Source organism: Cydia strobilella, chromosome 5 (assembly GCF_947568885.1).
Source record: "Cydia strobilella chromosome 5, ilCydStro3.1, whole genome shotgun sequence".
NCBI classification, from domain to species: Eukaryota; Metazoa; Arthropoda; class Insecta; order Lepidoptera; family Tortricidae; genus Cydia; species Cydia strobilella.
The window spans coordinates 15,131,772-15,148,371 of record NC_086045.1 but is presented as its reverse complement, the minus strand read 5'-3'; the positions used below and the strand labels follow the sequence as shown (position 1 = coordinate 15,148,371).

The 16,600-nt window shown below is 35.2% G+C and overlaps 2 protein-coding genes across 2 annotated transcripts in view; both read left to right on the top strand.

Annotated features, from left to right (window-relative positions):
* LOC134741674 (gamma-aminobutyric acid receptor subunit beta-like) overlaps positions 1–4,766 on the top strand; it is a 28,172-nt gene extending 23,406 nt beyond the window's left edge. The window contains exons 9-10 of the mRNA XM_063674539.1: positions 1,528–1,719; positions 4,208–4,766. Of these exons, the coding sequence (XP_063530609.1) occupies positions 1,528–1,719; positions 4,208–4,386 (371 nt within the window). The 3' untranslated portion in view covers positions 4,387–4,766. The remainder of the gene's footprint in view (positions 1–1,527; positions 1,720–4,207) is intronic.
* A 9,722-nt stretch (positions 4,767–14,488) lies between these two features.
* The window catches only part of LOC134741709 (low-density lipoprotein receptor-related protein 4), a 49,442-nt gene continuing 47,330 nt past the window's right edge, over positions 14,489–16,600 (top strand). Inside the window, exon 1 of the mRNA XM_063674605.1 lies at positions 14,489–14,637. The gene's annotated coding sequence lies outside the window, so the exon portion shown is untranslated. The remainder of the gene's footprint in view (positions 14,638–16,600) is intronic.

Below are 16,600 nucleotides of genomic sequence, written 5' to 3'. Positions count from 1 at the left end.
ATATTCGAACGTCATTTCTACATGCGGGGCCTATACAAGTTCGAAGTACCTACTTGGATTCTATTCCCTCCGTCCCTTTCAAGCAATTAGCAAAAAGAAAAAGTTCAAACGCCATTCAACGGTGTATTAACAGTATTTATAAATAGACCCCTGAAATAAGTCAGAACGCATCGTTCCAAAACACACGCGTATGAATTCGTAATAATTATTTAATGAAAAAAAAGTTTAAAATTTGATAAAAACACTATATTTTACGTATTTTATTGTAAAATTAAAATAATGAACTTAAAAAAATACAAAGATTATCACGATAAATTAATAATTCTACTTTTAACAATCTGCAATCAATGTCAACTATAGTTGACAAATAGCCGCCATCCGCAATTCGGAGCGTATCTTAATTATTATTTCCAAAAAAAAAGTTATCGATGGAGTTGTCAATTAACGTTCGTTATTTGAGTTATTTCCATTCCATATTATATCATTGAAGTTTATTTCGTTTTGGTATTGTATTTTATGGCGGTAATCAAACTTAATTGTTAGAATACCTTATGAAAACAAGAGTGAAAAAGTGATGAAGAAGGATTACATTTTTTCAAATTGTATTTTTCCTTCCAAACATGCTCTTACTGCTGAGGTGAAAAATCATCAAAGTTATTTACATCTCGCTAGCTTTTGAGTCCCTTGCTACGCTCAAGATTCTAAATTAGAATCTTTCGCTTGCACGAGACTCAAAATAAGCACTCAACAGAAATATCAACCTTTGTGCATGCTCTCTTGTTGTACAAATAACAATTTTTCAATGTTTTACTATGTTTTTCTAGGTACTCGTATGTAGTAAGGGTTGAATGAAGAATGTCTATAGACACTAAGCGTTTCTAACCAAGTTACAGAGGTCACGTGAATGTTAACATTTATACTTGTATTTATCTAGACATCTATTTCTAGAGTTAGAAGCTTTAGTTTTTCAAGCATGAAATTATTAAATTGAATTCTAAATAGCAGTAATAGTACATTGTGATATAAGTGTGCTACGTTGGTCATTACTATGAGGCGATATTGTGCAATAAGAAAGCCGATGTGTGTAATTACCAATGCAATGTGCATGTGCGTTTCACACGACGGTTTTCAACACACTTGCGAGGAAAAAAAAGAAACTTTCATATTAATTATTAAAACAGCTAAGTAAAAGTCTAAAATCTGTCATACTGCTGCCGCCCCTTTCGCCTGCCGCTGGCGGACCGGCCGGGCCCCGGCAGGCGGTCAGCGGCTCACCGGCGCCCTCCAGTCCGCGTTCAAAAATCTACTCGACCAATTTAAGAATGATCTGTTTCCATACATAGTATTAGCAATCAGTTACCTTCTTAAGTCAGTCGGATTATAATTCCACGTGTGCTTTTTCATTATATAATATAATGAATAAGCATGCGTGTTTAATATCTAGGATTATGAGCCTAAAAGCGGCTCAATAACTTCCACGTTACGAGCAAGTGTGTTGAAATAATAATTAAAACACGTTACATCCAGGCTCCCGCTCTCCGGAAGAGATCATAGCGCTCCGGGAATGCACGAGCTCCGCGGGACGTGTGTCCCCGCTGCTCGGGCTGCGGTCCAAGCCGCTGCCGGCCGCGGCGGCGGGAGCGCCGCCCTCGCTGCGCCTTCAGCGGGACCACACGCATCTACGTTACCGCACCAGACCGAATTCTAGGAATTCAAAAAGTTCGTGAATGTGATATTGGTCGTTTTGGTTCAAGTTAATGCTATAATTTTTCTATAACTGAACATGACACTTATTTGTACGCATTTCCTTAATCCGACGACCACAAGTTCGACGCCCAATTTTCACATTGTAACCGTCAGATTAATAAAATGCGTACAATAATTTTATTGTAAGATTTAGTAATAGCACAATTATAGCATTAATTTGGACTAAAATGACCAAATCCACAATCTGCTTAACGATTTGTTGAATCGCCCCCATCAACCAACTGCTCAACATAGACGGCTAAAAGTGGTAAAGGTAGATTCCGCGGGGTAGCAAGATATCACTCATCTGACGCGCTCGAGTAACTACAAAAACCCCCTCTTGGGCTTCCCAACCATTAGTTCTAGTTAAATACTACAAAGGCGAGCTTTAAAATGTCCAAATGATCGTGCCCCAATATGATTGGGTTGGTGATGTTGGTAATGTTAATATGATGAGTTTTATTTAACATCGACCGTCAAACTTTACACTGCACTTGATTCTGCTAGCATTATATCGGCACAGAAGTCACGGCCCTCAGAAATACCAAAGATAATATATAGGATAGAGGGGTACTACTGTCATAGTAAATTTTGTAGTTATAGCAAATTTACTGCCATCTATCGATATACGATTAAAACTAAAAGTGACTTAAGAATTATAATATGAATGATGAATGAATGATTTAAGTCTAGTGAAACTAACCGTGAATCATTTAAAACTGTTAAAACTAAAAATATCAAAAATGTATACACGGTGGCTTAAAAATAAGTGCATTGCCGTTGCCAGGGAGGTTTTGGGATTATACTGAGCAACTTTTACTATGGGACCAACCCTAAAATCGCGAAAAAAAATTTGGCTGTTTTATACATTTTGGCTGGTCCATTTTCTATGGGAGGGTTAAATTTTTTTTCGCGATTTCGTGGTTAGCCCCATAGTAAAAGTTGCTCAGTATAATCCCAAAACCTCCCTGACAACGGGAATGCACTTATTTTTTAGCCACCCTGTATATACAGGAACAGGATGATTCAGGAGACGTGAGCAGGAATAACACTGCGCATTTAGTAAATTAAAAGCAACTGTTTTGTAATAGTATAATTTTTTTGTCGTGTTAAAAGAAAGTTTTTAATTTATTTCCCACATGCATGGTCATCTTACAATTAGAATACATCCGTCAAATACTGACACTGTGACATGATTGTAAAGAATTAATTTTGTCCTCATCAAAAGGTAAGAAAATTGGAAAAAGTGTGATTGTTTCACGTAAGTACGATGGTAACCGATCAATTAACCGTTACTGAGTGTGCAGGGTTAGTCCTGCTCACGTCGCATAAATCAACCTGTATATGGATATAGTTATTTGTTATACAAGGGTGCAAAGTTGTATTTTACCCGCGAGTGTGGAATTGAAACACGAGAAGTAAAATACATTTGCACCCGTGTGTAACACAAAACTTTTCACCTCACTATAGCGAGGAAAGTGCAACATCCACAGGCGTTAGATCATCTTCATCACTGAAATCACTCATTTTTTTACGATATTATAACAAAAAACTGGAAATTCTGTATTTTTACGTGAGAAATTTTTAAGTCAAAATTTTGTTGTCAATGTTGACATTTCTGACGTATGAAATGTCAATGATGCGTTTTGAAATTGCATCGACTCAACTTGTGCGTTCAGAATTACATTTAACATCATTATTAAAAAACAAACGTTTCTTATGGAACTTTAAGGTTTATGACATAAAATCATTAAATAAAGCTAAATTTGGTATTTTTTATTAGATTCTCAAACCATTTGTTTAATGATAATTAATATCAAACGTTTTGTTATCTGTCAAGCTACTTAAACATGCTCCATCCAAGGTCAAATTAATTTCCCCACTAGTGGATAACATGCGTTTTTCCCCGCTTGTTTTAAAGGATAAAAGAGAACTTTTCGAGCTAGTGAGAGGAAAAATGATTTTTAGGGTTCCGTACCCAAAGGGTAAAAACGGGACCCTATTACTAAGACTCCGCTGTCCGTCTGTCCGTCCGTCTGTCCGTCTGTCTGTCTGTCTGTCTGTCTGTCTGTCTGTCACCAAGCTGTATCTTATGAACCGTGATAGCTAGACAGATACGTCTGCGAACGATACTCCAAATTTTATATCAAAGGAAAAAATGGAAAAAACGCCACCCCAAAGGCGTGATAAGGGAAGGAATGCAAAGATTTGCAAGGTTCTGTAGGCCGAGCACATGATTGTCGCGACAAAGAGGGACGGGTAGTCTGTCGCGGCGAGATGCTCTCGCGCCAATCATGTGCTAGCCCGGCTGGTAGGCTTCCGTAGCTAAATTAGTTAAGAGCAACGCACGGATTGCGGAGGTTGCCGTTTTAAGTCCTGCCGGAAGCGTGACTTTTTCCATTTTTTTCTTCAATATAAAATTTGTATAATCTTATCAATATATATCTGTTTTATGTTTTAGATGGTTCGACCGGTAAGCCGAAGATGATCCACGCCTTGCGGCGCGGTGCGTCCGTCTTAAAAGCGTCCATGCCCAAGATCCGAGACGTCAACGTCATCGACACATACTCGCGCGTCATCTTTCCCGTCTCTTTCCTAGTGTTTAATGCTGTTTACTGGGTCTTCTACATCTTTGATTGAATTCTCATATTATAAGATAAAAATAACGGAAACCGTCTGAAGTCCGAAAATTCCTAGAGAATAAGGAACACAACTCGTCTGGAATCGAATGCACTATTGGAATAAAAGTAACCTTTATTTAATAGTTATTTGTTATATGTACAAGGGCAAAGTTGTATTTTACCCGCGAGTGTGGAATTGAAACACGAGTAAGCGAAAGGATGCTATAGTTGAACCACGAGCGATGCGAGTGGTTCTAAAATAGAATCCTGAGCGTATCGAGTATTTCAACACACGAGAAGTAAAATACATTTGCACCCGTGTGTAACACAAAACTTTTCATAGCGAGGAAAGTGCAACATGCAAAAAAAAACAGCTCATAAAACCAGTCTTTATTTGTACACATTATGATCATCATCAGGTTAATATAATCATCATCAATATATATTTATTATAATATATTTCTGACGATGCGTTTTAAAATTGCATCGACTCAACTTGTGCGTTCAGAATTATATTCAACATCTTTATAAAAAACAAATGTTTCTTATGGAATTTTAAGGCTTATGACTCAAAATCATTAAACAAAGCTAAATTTGGTATTTTTCATTAAATTCTCGAACCATTTATTTAATGATAATTGATATGGAACGAACCATTATTATGAGCGTTTTTCGTTTTGTTATCTGTTAAACGCTACCTAAACACGCTCCAATGTCAAATTACTTTCCCCACTAGTGGATAAAATGCTTTTTTACCAGCTTGCAGCAGCAAAAGCAGAAAAAAAAAACGGTAAAACGGCTAAAGTATAAAGACGGCTTTCCGAGCTAGTGAGGAAAAAGTATGTTTTCCAGTTTCTTTAGATAGAAAGGTGCCAAATTAGAAAAAGTGAACAGGGGCCGGTTGCATAACAACTTGTATCTAATAATATTAGCGGAACTCACTTTCCAATTCCCTTGTTTTTTTTTTAAATACCACGTCGGTGGCAAACAAGCATACGGCCCGCCTGATGGTAAGCAGTCACCGTAGCCTAAGGACGCCTGCAACACCAGAGATATTACATGCGCGTTGCCGACCCTTTACAAACCTGTACACTCATTTTTTGAAGAACCTCATACTGTAGCCCCTCGGGAAAACCTCGGCAGACTTCCGCTAATATTATTAGTTACAAGTTGTTATGCAATCGGCCCAAGATTGCAGGAAGACCATTTGGCATTTGGCTTGTATAAATAAAGTAAAGGTCGAGTATTTAAACATACTTGAAACTTTATTCTACTCTACTAGTAGGTGCGTACTATTTGAATCTATGTCAAGAATTCGTAGGTATCATGTGGAATTTGTTGGGTATTTGACTTTTAGCTGTATATACTTCCAATAAAAGATATCAGAATATATTTGTTCACCTAATTAAATTGAGTAAGTATTTAGTTACCATTGAACGAGAGAGAAATAATTAAAGATTTCTTGGAAATTATTTTGAGTAAAATATTATGCCGAAACAAGCTCCAATGTTAGCTGTCCCCTGGCAATCAATGGTAGGAGGTTAATACCTATTAATGTTAATATGGTTTCCATTTCATACCAAGAGAATATTTTTGCGACTGTCCGATCAGACTGTTGTGTATTTTTAAGTACGAGTATATTATTGATCTAATACATATAAAAGTACTAAGATCTAATATATAAGAATATTTTAATTGTCCTTTGTACAATATGGAACTCACTTTACCAGTAGATATCACACTAATTTCGCATTTTGCCACGCACACTCTTTAATTTGACACTATAGAGGGATTCACCGAAAATATACCTAACGGATGTTAATAACTAAATATAAAATTTTCGCTGCGCTAGTCGTGTTACCTATTTACATCATTTATTTTTTTAATATTTTCATATTAAGTAGAAGTAACTACTTACAGTCAGCAAGCAGCAGAGGTTGCTAAGTTGACAAGGTGTTTAAAAGGAACTGATCACAAACTTAGTGTTAAGAAAATAAAAGCGTCATCAAGGTCATTTTGAATACCTCAATTCATTTAGAAAATATATCTGATATTGAATACGGTTTGTGTTACCTTCCTGTTTATATAGTTTATGTTTATGTGATGTATTACTTATTGCAAAAAAAACTAAAGTAGGTATACCTACCCATCGACTAAGAATTCTACCTACTCTTAAGTCATAATTCATTAGTAACAGAGATATATATACTGATGATTCTTCCATTCTGCATATTTTAAATGTGGAATATAGGAAGGTACCTATATGTATGCTTGTTGTAAATAACTATAAATTATTTATAGTATGACCTTGTCTTAGTTGACGAATTAGTAAATATATTGATACGAATAGCTAAATAATAAGTACATACCTAAACGTTACCTATAAAATAAAGTTTATTAATAAAGAGTTTTATTTTAAACATCGATCACCCTTAAGTTCAGTGTCATTAAATGGAATACTTCTGAATATTGATCACACATATTAAAGGAAGATATGAGTTACTATTTAAAGCGAGGTATGCCCAGGCCTAATTATGGCATTTTTAATAAGCCACAAGGCCCACAATACAATATGGTTACATGCGTACAATCGTACATAAAGTTCTTTGATTAAAAATTTCACGATTCTTTTACAATTTATATTAACTAAAACAGACCAAACCGGAGATTGTGAATGCTGTAGGCCGACCATGTAACAAACAACCTTATTTAGTATGCAAAATGTTCAGAAAGTTGCAGGGAGGCCGCACGTAGCTAGTTGAAAATAGGGTAGGTATGCCAGATACCGTTCAGTGCCAGAGTTTCCGTCCGTTTGACGGAGTTGCCACAAAGAATTGTGTATTTGAATATTACCTTACCGCACAATTTTGGACATTGCAATCCTTAATGTCTAAAGTCTAAACAATAGATTTATCTACATAAAAATGTTATTTCGCAAGTAGGGAATTAAAAATATAACATATTAGTTGCAGCTTCGCATACGTGCCTTTTAGAGGTCATAAAACCAAGAAAAAAAAGTTTATTAACTTTTCTAGCTATTTTAAGTAATATTTTTAGCACATATGTATACTTAGAAGTATAATCAAACCAAAAATTATCAGTCTTACGAAGTTTTTTAAAGAAATCGTAAAAAATTTAATGGACGAGAACTAACATACCAATTTTATGAAGTATTGAGTTTTCGTCCACGGCCGGACGCTAGCCGAATATTTAGTATGGTGATTTTATATAAATATATCTACTAAATACATTTGTTTTTCCTCTCAATGTGATCTGTATTGCCTTTTTCGTAAGGCATTTAGTTAACCTCCACGCCTTTGTCAACGGTGTGTGAATAAAATAGTATTTTGTACAATTAATTCTGGCTGGACCGGTTTCTATTAAGGATTGTTGAATTTGGTATGAAAATAGCTTGAGTCTCAAAGAAATAGGTTAGGTTTATCACTATCACGAAAAAAATGATTATACGCGGTTGAAGTCGCGGGCAGAAGCTATAAAACGAACTAAAAAACTGGCCAAGTGTGAGTCGGACTCGCGCACGAAGGGTTCCGTACCATTACGGAAAAAACAGCAAAAAAAATCACGTTTGTTGTATGGGAGCCCCATTTAAATATTTATAATTCTGTTTTTAGTATTTGTTGTTATAGCGGCAACAGAAATACATCATCTGTGAAAATTTCAACTGTCTAGCTATCACGGTTCATGAAATACAGCCTGGTGACAGACAGATAGACGGACAGACGGACGGACAGACGGACAGCGGAGTCTTAGTAATAGGGTCCCGTTTTTACCCTTTGGGTACGGAACCCTAAAAACGATTTATATGTAACATTGGCTCATAAAAACAATCCCGATTATGGCAATAATGCTTTAAATTTTTTAGAAACTAACAATTTATAAGACATAAAATTCCTGACATAATTTATTATAAGATTAGACAGTTTCATGTACCTATATATTTATATAGGCCCTACATAGGTGGCGCTAACAATACGTAACTTTTATAAAAACCTAATGTTACGAGTACAATGTTATAAAATTATGCCTGTTTATATGACCCTGCATTATCGTAGGTTCTTTAAATGAATATGTCATTTCTAGCTGGTATATCAATTATCAACTCTTACAAAAATGAATGAAATCCCACCAAAAACATTTCATGTAAAGTCTTGCCAAGACTAGGCGCATAAAGCTTTTACACTAAAAAGTTATCAGATCCCCTAGTAGGTACCAAGACTTTTACTATGTTAACTTTATAAGCTCTAACTGTATAAAGCCAACATCTTGGTCAAACAGTACGGCTTGGCCGTTTCGTTGCAGTCACATTAAACACTCCGTCGGTGGACTTGTTGTACAAAGTAGTAACACAGGTCTTTCAAGTTCTGAAAGTGTCATCACGGGATTGTCCATATGACAGCAACGAAACGGCCAAGCCGTACTGTTTGACCAAGATGTTGGCTTTATACAGAGCTTATAAAGTTAGGACTTACAGAGTAAAAGTCTTGGTACTGACCTACTAGGGGATCTGATAACTTTTTAGTGTAAAAGCTTTATGCGCCTAGTCTTGTGGCAACACTACATGAAATGTTTTTCGTGGGTTTTGATTTGATCGTTGAAATTTTCGGAAGCAATTATTAGATCTGGGACAACGAAATTTCGATTTTCGTTTATCGCGGTAGGTGAATGAAGGCGCACAACTTCATGAAAGAAATCGAAGCCGTACCCGAAACCTTTTCCTACTAAATACCTACTTGTTACTATTCCCTTAATCCAGTTTCACAGACATGCTTGGATGCGCCATCTATTGATGAAGCAACAACAACAAAATGTAACATCTACAGATGTTTTTTTCTAGGCGGAGAATATTGAGTTCATCATCAAAGGTATGTGGTATTGCCATCTATCGTCAACACACTAAATGCGAATGCGACTTGAAATATGTGGGGTATCGAGGTCATGTTGTTTCAAACGCATGCCAAATGGTGGCGCTGTTTAAAACTAGGATCTGAAGTGGTGTTCCTCTAGTTCTAGTGGTACCAAAACGGGATGGCTTTTAGACCAGGATCTCTAGAAGAGTTTCATTATAGAATACAATTGTTAAATACTGCGGTCTGCGGTGCGGTTATTAGACCGCAGTTTGACTTCTGATCCTTATAGTAGGGGAAGGTTGCTATCATTGGACCACTTAATTTCGCTGCCTAATAATTTACACAATTCATGGTTTGATAATTTTGAACCATTGAAATATATTTATTCATTACCTTACAGTTTAATAATCTAGGAGAAAAAATGTGAAAAGGATTTTTCGCACTGTTGCCTTTTTGGACCAGGGTCACCTTGATTGGACCACAGTGTCTCCATTAATGGACTTAGGATTTTTTTGCCGAAGGTCCGAAATAAAAATGTCAATTTCTATAATCCTCCTTGGATTATAGAAATTGACATTTTTATTTCTTTTAATATATTTTTTATTTGCGTGGAAACAATTATAAGTAAATAAATATATAAATGGAAGATAAGTACATGACGTATGGCAACCTTCTTTAGATGCCATTTTTAAAACAAAAAAAAAATTGTCATGATTGGACCGGTCCGATGATAGGACATACATGCGGTCCATTGATAGCAACTAGGTATCAAATAACAAAAAAATAAAAAAAACGAGAATAACTGGCCAGAAACTATTATTATAAATTTAATGATTAATAGATTTCTAACCATCATACGTCAATACACTCAAACAAATGCAAATATAATGACACTTATTTGCGTTTTTCTTTCGCGTAATTATTACATCGCCAACGCTCGAAAGCAATTGTGTTTCGAGTCGAAACACAATTGCTCACGTTACGTCACTCGTCGCCGAGAAGCGCGGCGTGTCTGAGAAAGCGGTGGGGCCGCTTGGATCGCTCAAGGACATTTTATACCTAGATCTGTCTAGCATGCGTAGGTTTTAAAATATTTAGATGGTCCATTCAAAGCGCCAGTCCAATGATAGCAACCATCCCCTAGGTCTCCCAGGCTTCAAGAAACCTGATGTTGCCAGGCAGAAAAGTGGTGCCGTTCGCTCCACCACCCCCATGAAAACCCCCTATAAAATTTTCATAGTTTTCAATGTTCTAAAACATATCCAGTGGAGTGTTGTGGTGGAGTGTTGTGTTGTATGGTTTTATTTTTTTGTTATAATTAATTCATACATATTTATGATTAAACCATAAATTAAACTAAACTGCTATAACATAAACCGTGACATATAGAGTAGTTTAACAGAGCTTTTTTAGACGGTCGAGGTTTAGCGACGTTGTCAAGTAATAAGTTTGTGGAGCTGTTCATGCCAGATGGCCAGGTCGATTAAGCTGCCAATTCTTATGAGAGTAGTTGTTAAATATTGTAAAATATAGTTACACGTAGTAAAGCGCTTCAAAAACATAATATTGGACAATAAGTACTTAGCTCATTGACGATACATTTCCTATGTATAGTTGGTCAAACCAAATTGTCACTAAATAAGAACAAAAAAAAAACTACTCATCCTTTTCTTTTGGGTGCTAGTACTTATGTAAGACAAAGATAGTATGATTGTCTCTGTTTGAAATGAGACAGTCCTTTGACAAACTAAAAATTTATTAATTTGTTTTACAATGCATGTGCTCGAAAAGTGCGTTTCCTACGGAGCCATATCATGCGGAAAGTACTACTTTTCCGCACTAGTGCTTTTTGTTTTAATTTTTTTTTTACAGTACATATGGTGCTACTTTTTCGCACTAGTGCGGAAAAGAGCACTTTTCGTGCATATGTCGAAAGTTTAAAGGGCCATATGTACTGTAAAACGTTGTACGATACACGTGCGAATAGGTAATTTGCAACTCGTGTCGATTTAAAACACTCCTTTTAATAATTAAACTTATTTGCCATGATGTTTTTTTTATTTACTCGCACAACGCATAGTAAAGCATTGTATGATACACGTGCGTAAAGATGATTTCCGCACTTGTTGCATAAATAGCTATTACAATGCATGTGCTCGAAAAGTGCGTTTCCTACGAAGCCATATCATGCGGAAAGTACTACTTTTCCGCACTAGTGCTTTTTGTTTTAATTTTTTTTTTACAGTACATATGGTGCTACTTTCTCGCACTAGTGCGGAAAAGAGCACTTTTCGTGCATATGTCGAAAGTTTAAAGGGCCATATGTACTGTAAAACGTTGTACGATACACGTGCGAATGAGTCTCGAGTCTGGAGTCTCGAGTATCGAGTCTCGAGAATCTAGCATCTATCATCCAGCATCGATCATCTAGCGTCGAGCGTCTAGCTTCTAGCGTTGAGCATAGAGCATAGAGCATAGAGCATCGAGCATCTAACATCGAGCATTTGGCATCGAGCATCCGGCATCGAGCATCCGGCATCGAGCATCCGGAATCGAGCATCCGGCATCGATCATCCGGCATCGAGCATCCGGCATCGAGCATCTGGCATCGAGCATCTGATCTGGCATCTGGCATCTGGCATCGAGCATGGAATATCGAGAATTTAGTATCGAGTATTGAGCTATTGAATTATTTGTCATTGAGTTATTTGAGTCATTGAATTATTTGTCATTGAATTATTTGAGTCATTGAATTATTTGAGCCATTTTATTATTTGAGTCATTGAATTATTTGAGTCATTGAATTATTTGAGGTATTGAATGATTCGAGTTATTGACTTATTTGAGTAATAATAAAATAAAATAATAATATTTGAATATAATTATTTGAGTAGTAGTATTGTAATTTAATAATTATTTGGGTCATTGAATTATTTGAATTATTGAAGTAGTTATTGAATTATTTGAGTTGAATTATTTGATGAAATAAAACTATGAAAACGGATTATATCGCGTATATTGAATTTATAATACAACCCGACGTTTCGAACCCTTTACAGCGTTCGTGGTCAACGGGTGACTGAGGAAAAATTACAAAGTGCAAAAATACCCACATACTAAAAATAATGAACCATCATAGACTATAAACTTTAAGGTTGGTTCTACATGCAAAATCGGTTCATAAGGCTAGCCTAGTTATACTAGCCTAGTTATAGTTAACTAGTTATACACTACAATAATCTAAACAACAACAATAGTCCGTTTTCATAGTTTTATTTCATGAGTAACTATCGCGCTAACCGAAGACAATATTTTGAATTATTTGAGTTATTGAATTATTTGAGTCATTGAATTATTTGAGTTATTGTATTATTTAAGTCATTGAATTATTTGAGTCATTGCATTATTTGAGGTATTGAATGATTCGAGTTATTGAATGATTTGAGTAATAATAAATAAAATAAATATACAGTATTATATAATATTTGAATATAATTATTTAAGTAGTAGTATTGTAATTTAATAATTATTTGAGTCATTGAATTATGGAATTAGTTGAGTTATTCAATTATTTGAGTCATTGAATTATTTGAGTCATTGAATTATTGAGTCGTTGAATCATTTCAGTCATTGAATTATTTCAGTCATTGAATCATTTCAGTCATTGAATTATTTCAGTCATTGAATTATTACAGTCATCGAATCATTTCAGTCATTGAATTGTTTCAGTCATTAAGTTGAGTCATTAATTTGAGACGTTGAATTATTGACTCGTTAAATTATTGAGTCGTTGATTATTTGAGTCGTTGAATTATTTGAGTCATTGAATTATGTGAGTCATTGAATTATTTGAGTCATCGAATTACTTGAGTCATCGAATATAACTATGAATCATTTGTTATTGAATCAATTATTAAATTCTTTGAGTTATTAAATTATTTGAGTTATTGAATTATTCGAGTTATAGAACTATTTCTGTTATTGAATTATTTGAGTTATTGAATTATTTGAGTTATTGAATTATTCGAGTTATAGAATGATTCGAGTTATTGAATTATTCTAGTTATTCAATTATTTGAGGTGTTGAATTATTTGAGGTATTGAATTATTTGAGTTATTGAATTTGAGTTAATGAATTATTTGAGTTATTGAATTATTTGAGTTATTGAATTATTTGATTTACTGAATTATTTATGTTATGGAATTATTTCTGTTATTGAATTATTTGAGTTATTGAATTATTTGAGTTATTGAATTATTCGAGTTATAGAATTATTCGAGTTATAGAATTATCCAAGTTATTGAATTATTCGAGTTATTCAATTATTTGTAAAGACAGAGGTGTGATCATATTTTTCTGTAATATTTATTATAATGTTATTATTGTGTAAAAATTTCATAATTTTCGGTTGGTAAACTTCGGAGATAATGATATTTTTTTTACATTTTCCTGTATGTCAATTTTTTTTACTATGAAAAAAAAATTAAAAATTGTTTTGTAATATTCAGTTTGAGCTCTTTCAGATAATATCCCACTCGACCTAGCAACTAGACTTTGACATTTTGCCCCCTCTTTATATTGGGCATTTTCCATATTTAATAAAAAAAATACACTTTCAATGTGCTTGGGTTAGCGTTCTTCATGACTATTCCAAATTTCAAATTGATAGCTTAAGTAGTTCTCGAGATATTTAGCAATGTGAGTAATGTGACAGACAGACGGACGGACGGACAGTCGCACCATAAGGGTCCCTTTTGTACCTTTTTGGTACGGAACCCTAAAAACACTCACAAGATCACAAACAATGTCAAAACATTTCGGTAGTACCTTCTTCTACACGATAACGATGTTTTCATTTAAACTGTTAGTAGCTTGTTGCAATGATTACGTTAATTAGGTAGGTACGACAACATGAATTTAAATATATTTTTTTATATATACGTAGCTAACTCACAAATACAGTGCAAAAATTGGAACTACTATTTCTATCTAGGGTTATTTCGAGTGTCCAATAGAAAACGAGTGCAGCAGAGCGCTGGAAGATAATTTTATAGCGGAGAAAGGTATTAAGGGGAGAAGTGGTCCATTCATCGATGGAAGCGCAGACTGCGCGGGGTCCGTGGAGAGGGGGTCGAGGCTCCAGTTCAGCTAGAGCTACCCTGGTCGCGGCAGTTGCGCGAGGACGGCACTACCGATGAGGCGTCCGTGCTCTTTGCTTTACACCTATTAACAAAAATATATAAAAGGACTACATACATTGGATTGGATATATTGAGGACTGTTTCTAATGCTTGTGAAATACTCTTTCCTTAAGACTTTTGTGTGGCCAATTACTTGGGTATATGTGGTATTTTAGTGCACCTGTCCTGTCAGATAATGCTGAAACACTAATTGCGTAAAGGTATTTATTAGACTAAATCATGTTATTGTTAAATATTTAGTTTTATGTTGTACATATTTTGACTAGTTTTAGTCAAAGTTAATAGAATGTTTATTTACGGCACATAATTACATATTTGATTATGTCCGGCTATGCTATAAATGCTAATCTTAGCAAAAATAAGTGGTAGCTATTTGCCTACATAGATTTCATTTCCATAGCCATCCGTGGGCGGGCGGGTGTAAAGTTGCCGTAACTTCTGGGCTGAAAGGAGAGGTAATATGCGCGGGCGAACGTGTACGCAAGACGCCGTGCGCACCCCGTATTGATTCCTCGATAAATTCTATATTTACTTCCCTAATTCAGCCATAGCATTCTTAAATTTACCTTATTTAACAAATCCTTAAAAATCTAATTTATATTTTCAATTAAAAATCTTACAGTCTATCTAACTAAACATTTCAATATAAAGTTGACTTATTTGACACCGTGACGTAGAGAAAAATTTGATCGATTTTTCATGATCGATGTTTAGCGTTGGTGTTTTAGAAAGCTTTGATTTTTATTCGGTACGAGATATATAGGTATATACTTACTTCTTATTTAGATATTGGGTTCGTCATTGCCCTTTGACAAATAATACTTAGTATGTAATTACTTTCCGAAGAAACAAACGATTAAAATAACAAATTGGACATTACGTTTTTATATTAATTCTAGAAACTGTAACAAACTACCTATATCCTTGATTAGAATGAATAGACATCTAAATACAGTAAACAGTCGCCTTATACTTAAACCATTACAGAAATTACATTAGAATACGACCTAAACCATTGAATTGCCTACCTTGAAGTTTGTCACAGGTTTTCGGGCTAAGGAAGGCCTTTGTATATATATATATACACATAATTGTAGATAACACTAGCAGACAAACTTTGCAGTAAAATTATTATCAATGCAATTAAGCTTAGCTTTAGCTATACGAACCGACTCGTTGTTATCCCTATCTCTATAGGTACCTCTGCTTTATGCTTATATTTTAAAGATATGATGGCAATGTCATACCAATCATAGGGCATTCTGCTCGCACTTACTTATGGGTGCCTGAATGATGAGGAAGTATTGAGACTGGTCAGATTGGTATGGTATTGGTATCACATTTTTTTAAATCTGAATTATACGCTTCCTGTAGCTCAATTGACAAAATGACTAGTTTCGGCGTAATATAATCAATTGGTTTATGACTGTCCCACTCAACTACAAATTATTGTGTTTATAAGAGAGCGGGAGCGTAAATAACTAATATAATTTAATGACAATATAATTTTAGGCATGCGAGAATGAAAGCCCCATATCGCAACCAATAATTGGAGTACCGCCACGCTACGGGCCGTAATGTATTTATTGGCCGTGAAATTCAGCCGAACAGATTGCTGGTGAATTAATTTTAAACCTTTTTTCATTAAGCTAGTAAAGCTTTTATGCTTTTCAGAATATTAAGTTAATCTTGTCCAAGGAACCTATGGAGTGTCGGTTACTTCATTCTACTATAGTTTCCATGCCCTCCACGGCTTAAATCTAATATGAAGTAATGTAAATCTGCCGCGTAGTTCCCGTACTCGTGTAACTGCGTAGAATGCGCGGAGCCGTGCGTTGTGAATGAAAAAGATATCAACAAGTAGCTCGAGACGCTTTTGGCTCCGGCGCGCGCAATTGCGATGCAGGGTGGCTTCCTGAAAACAGGCCAGCGACGCAATGAAAGCACCCGCCATTTTTATGAGAAGCTGATCGGGATCTCCTGACGTTTGACAGCTTTTGAAAGATTAAAACTTGTATTCACTTGTATTAGTGATTAAGGGCACATTTTTTTAACCAAATCGGTGACTGTGATGACACATAAATGTGTTAGACACACAAATGGCCCAGGCGGATTTCTCGACATAGAAAAAAGACGCTACCACAAGCTTCAGTTTAGCTCCTG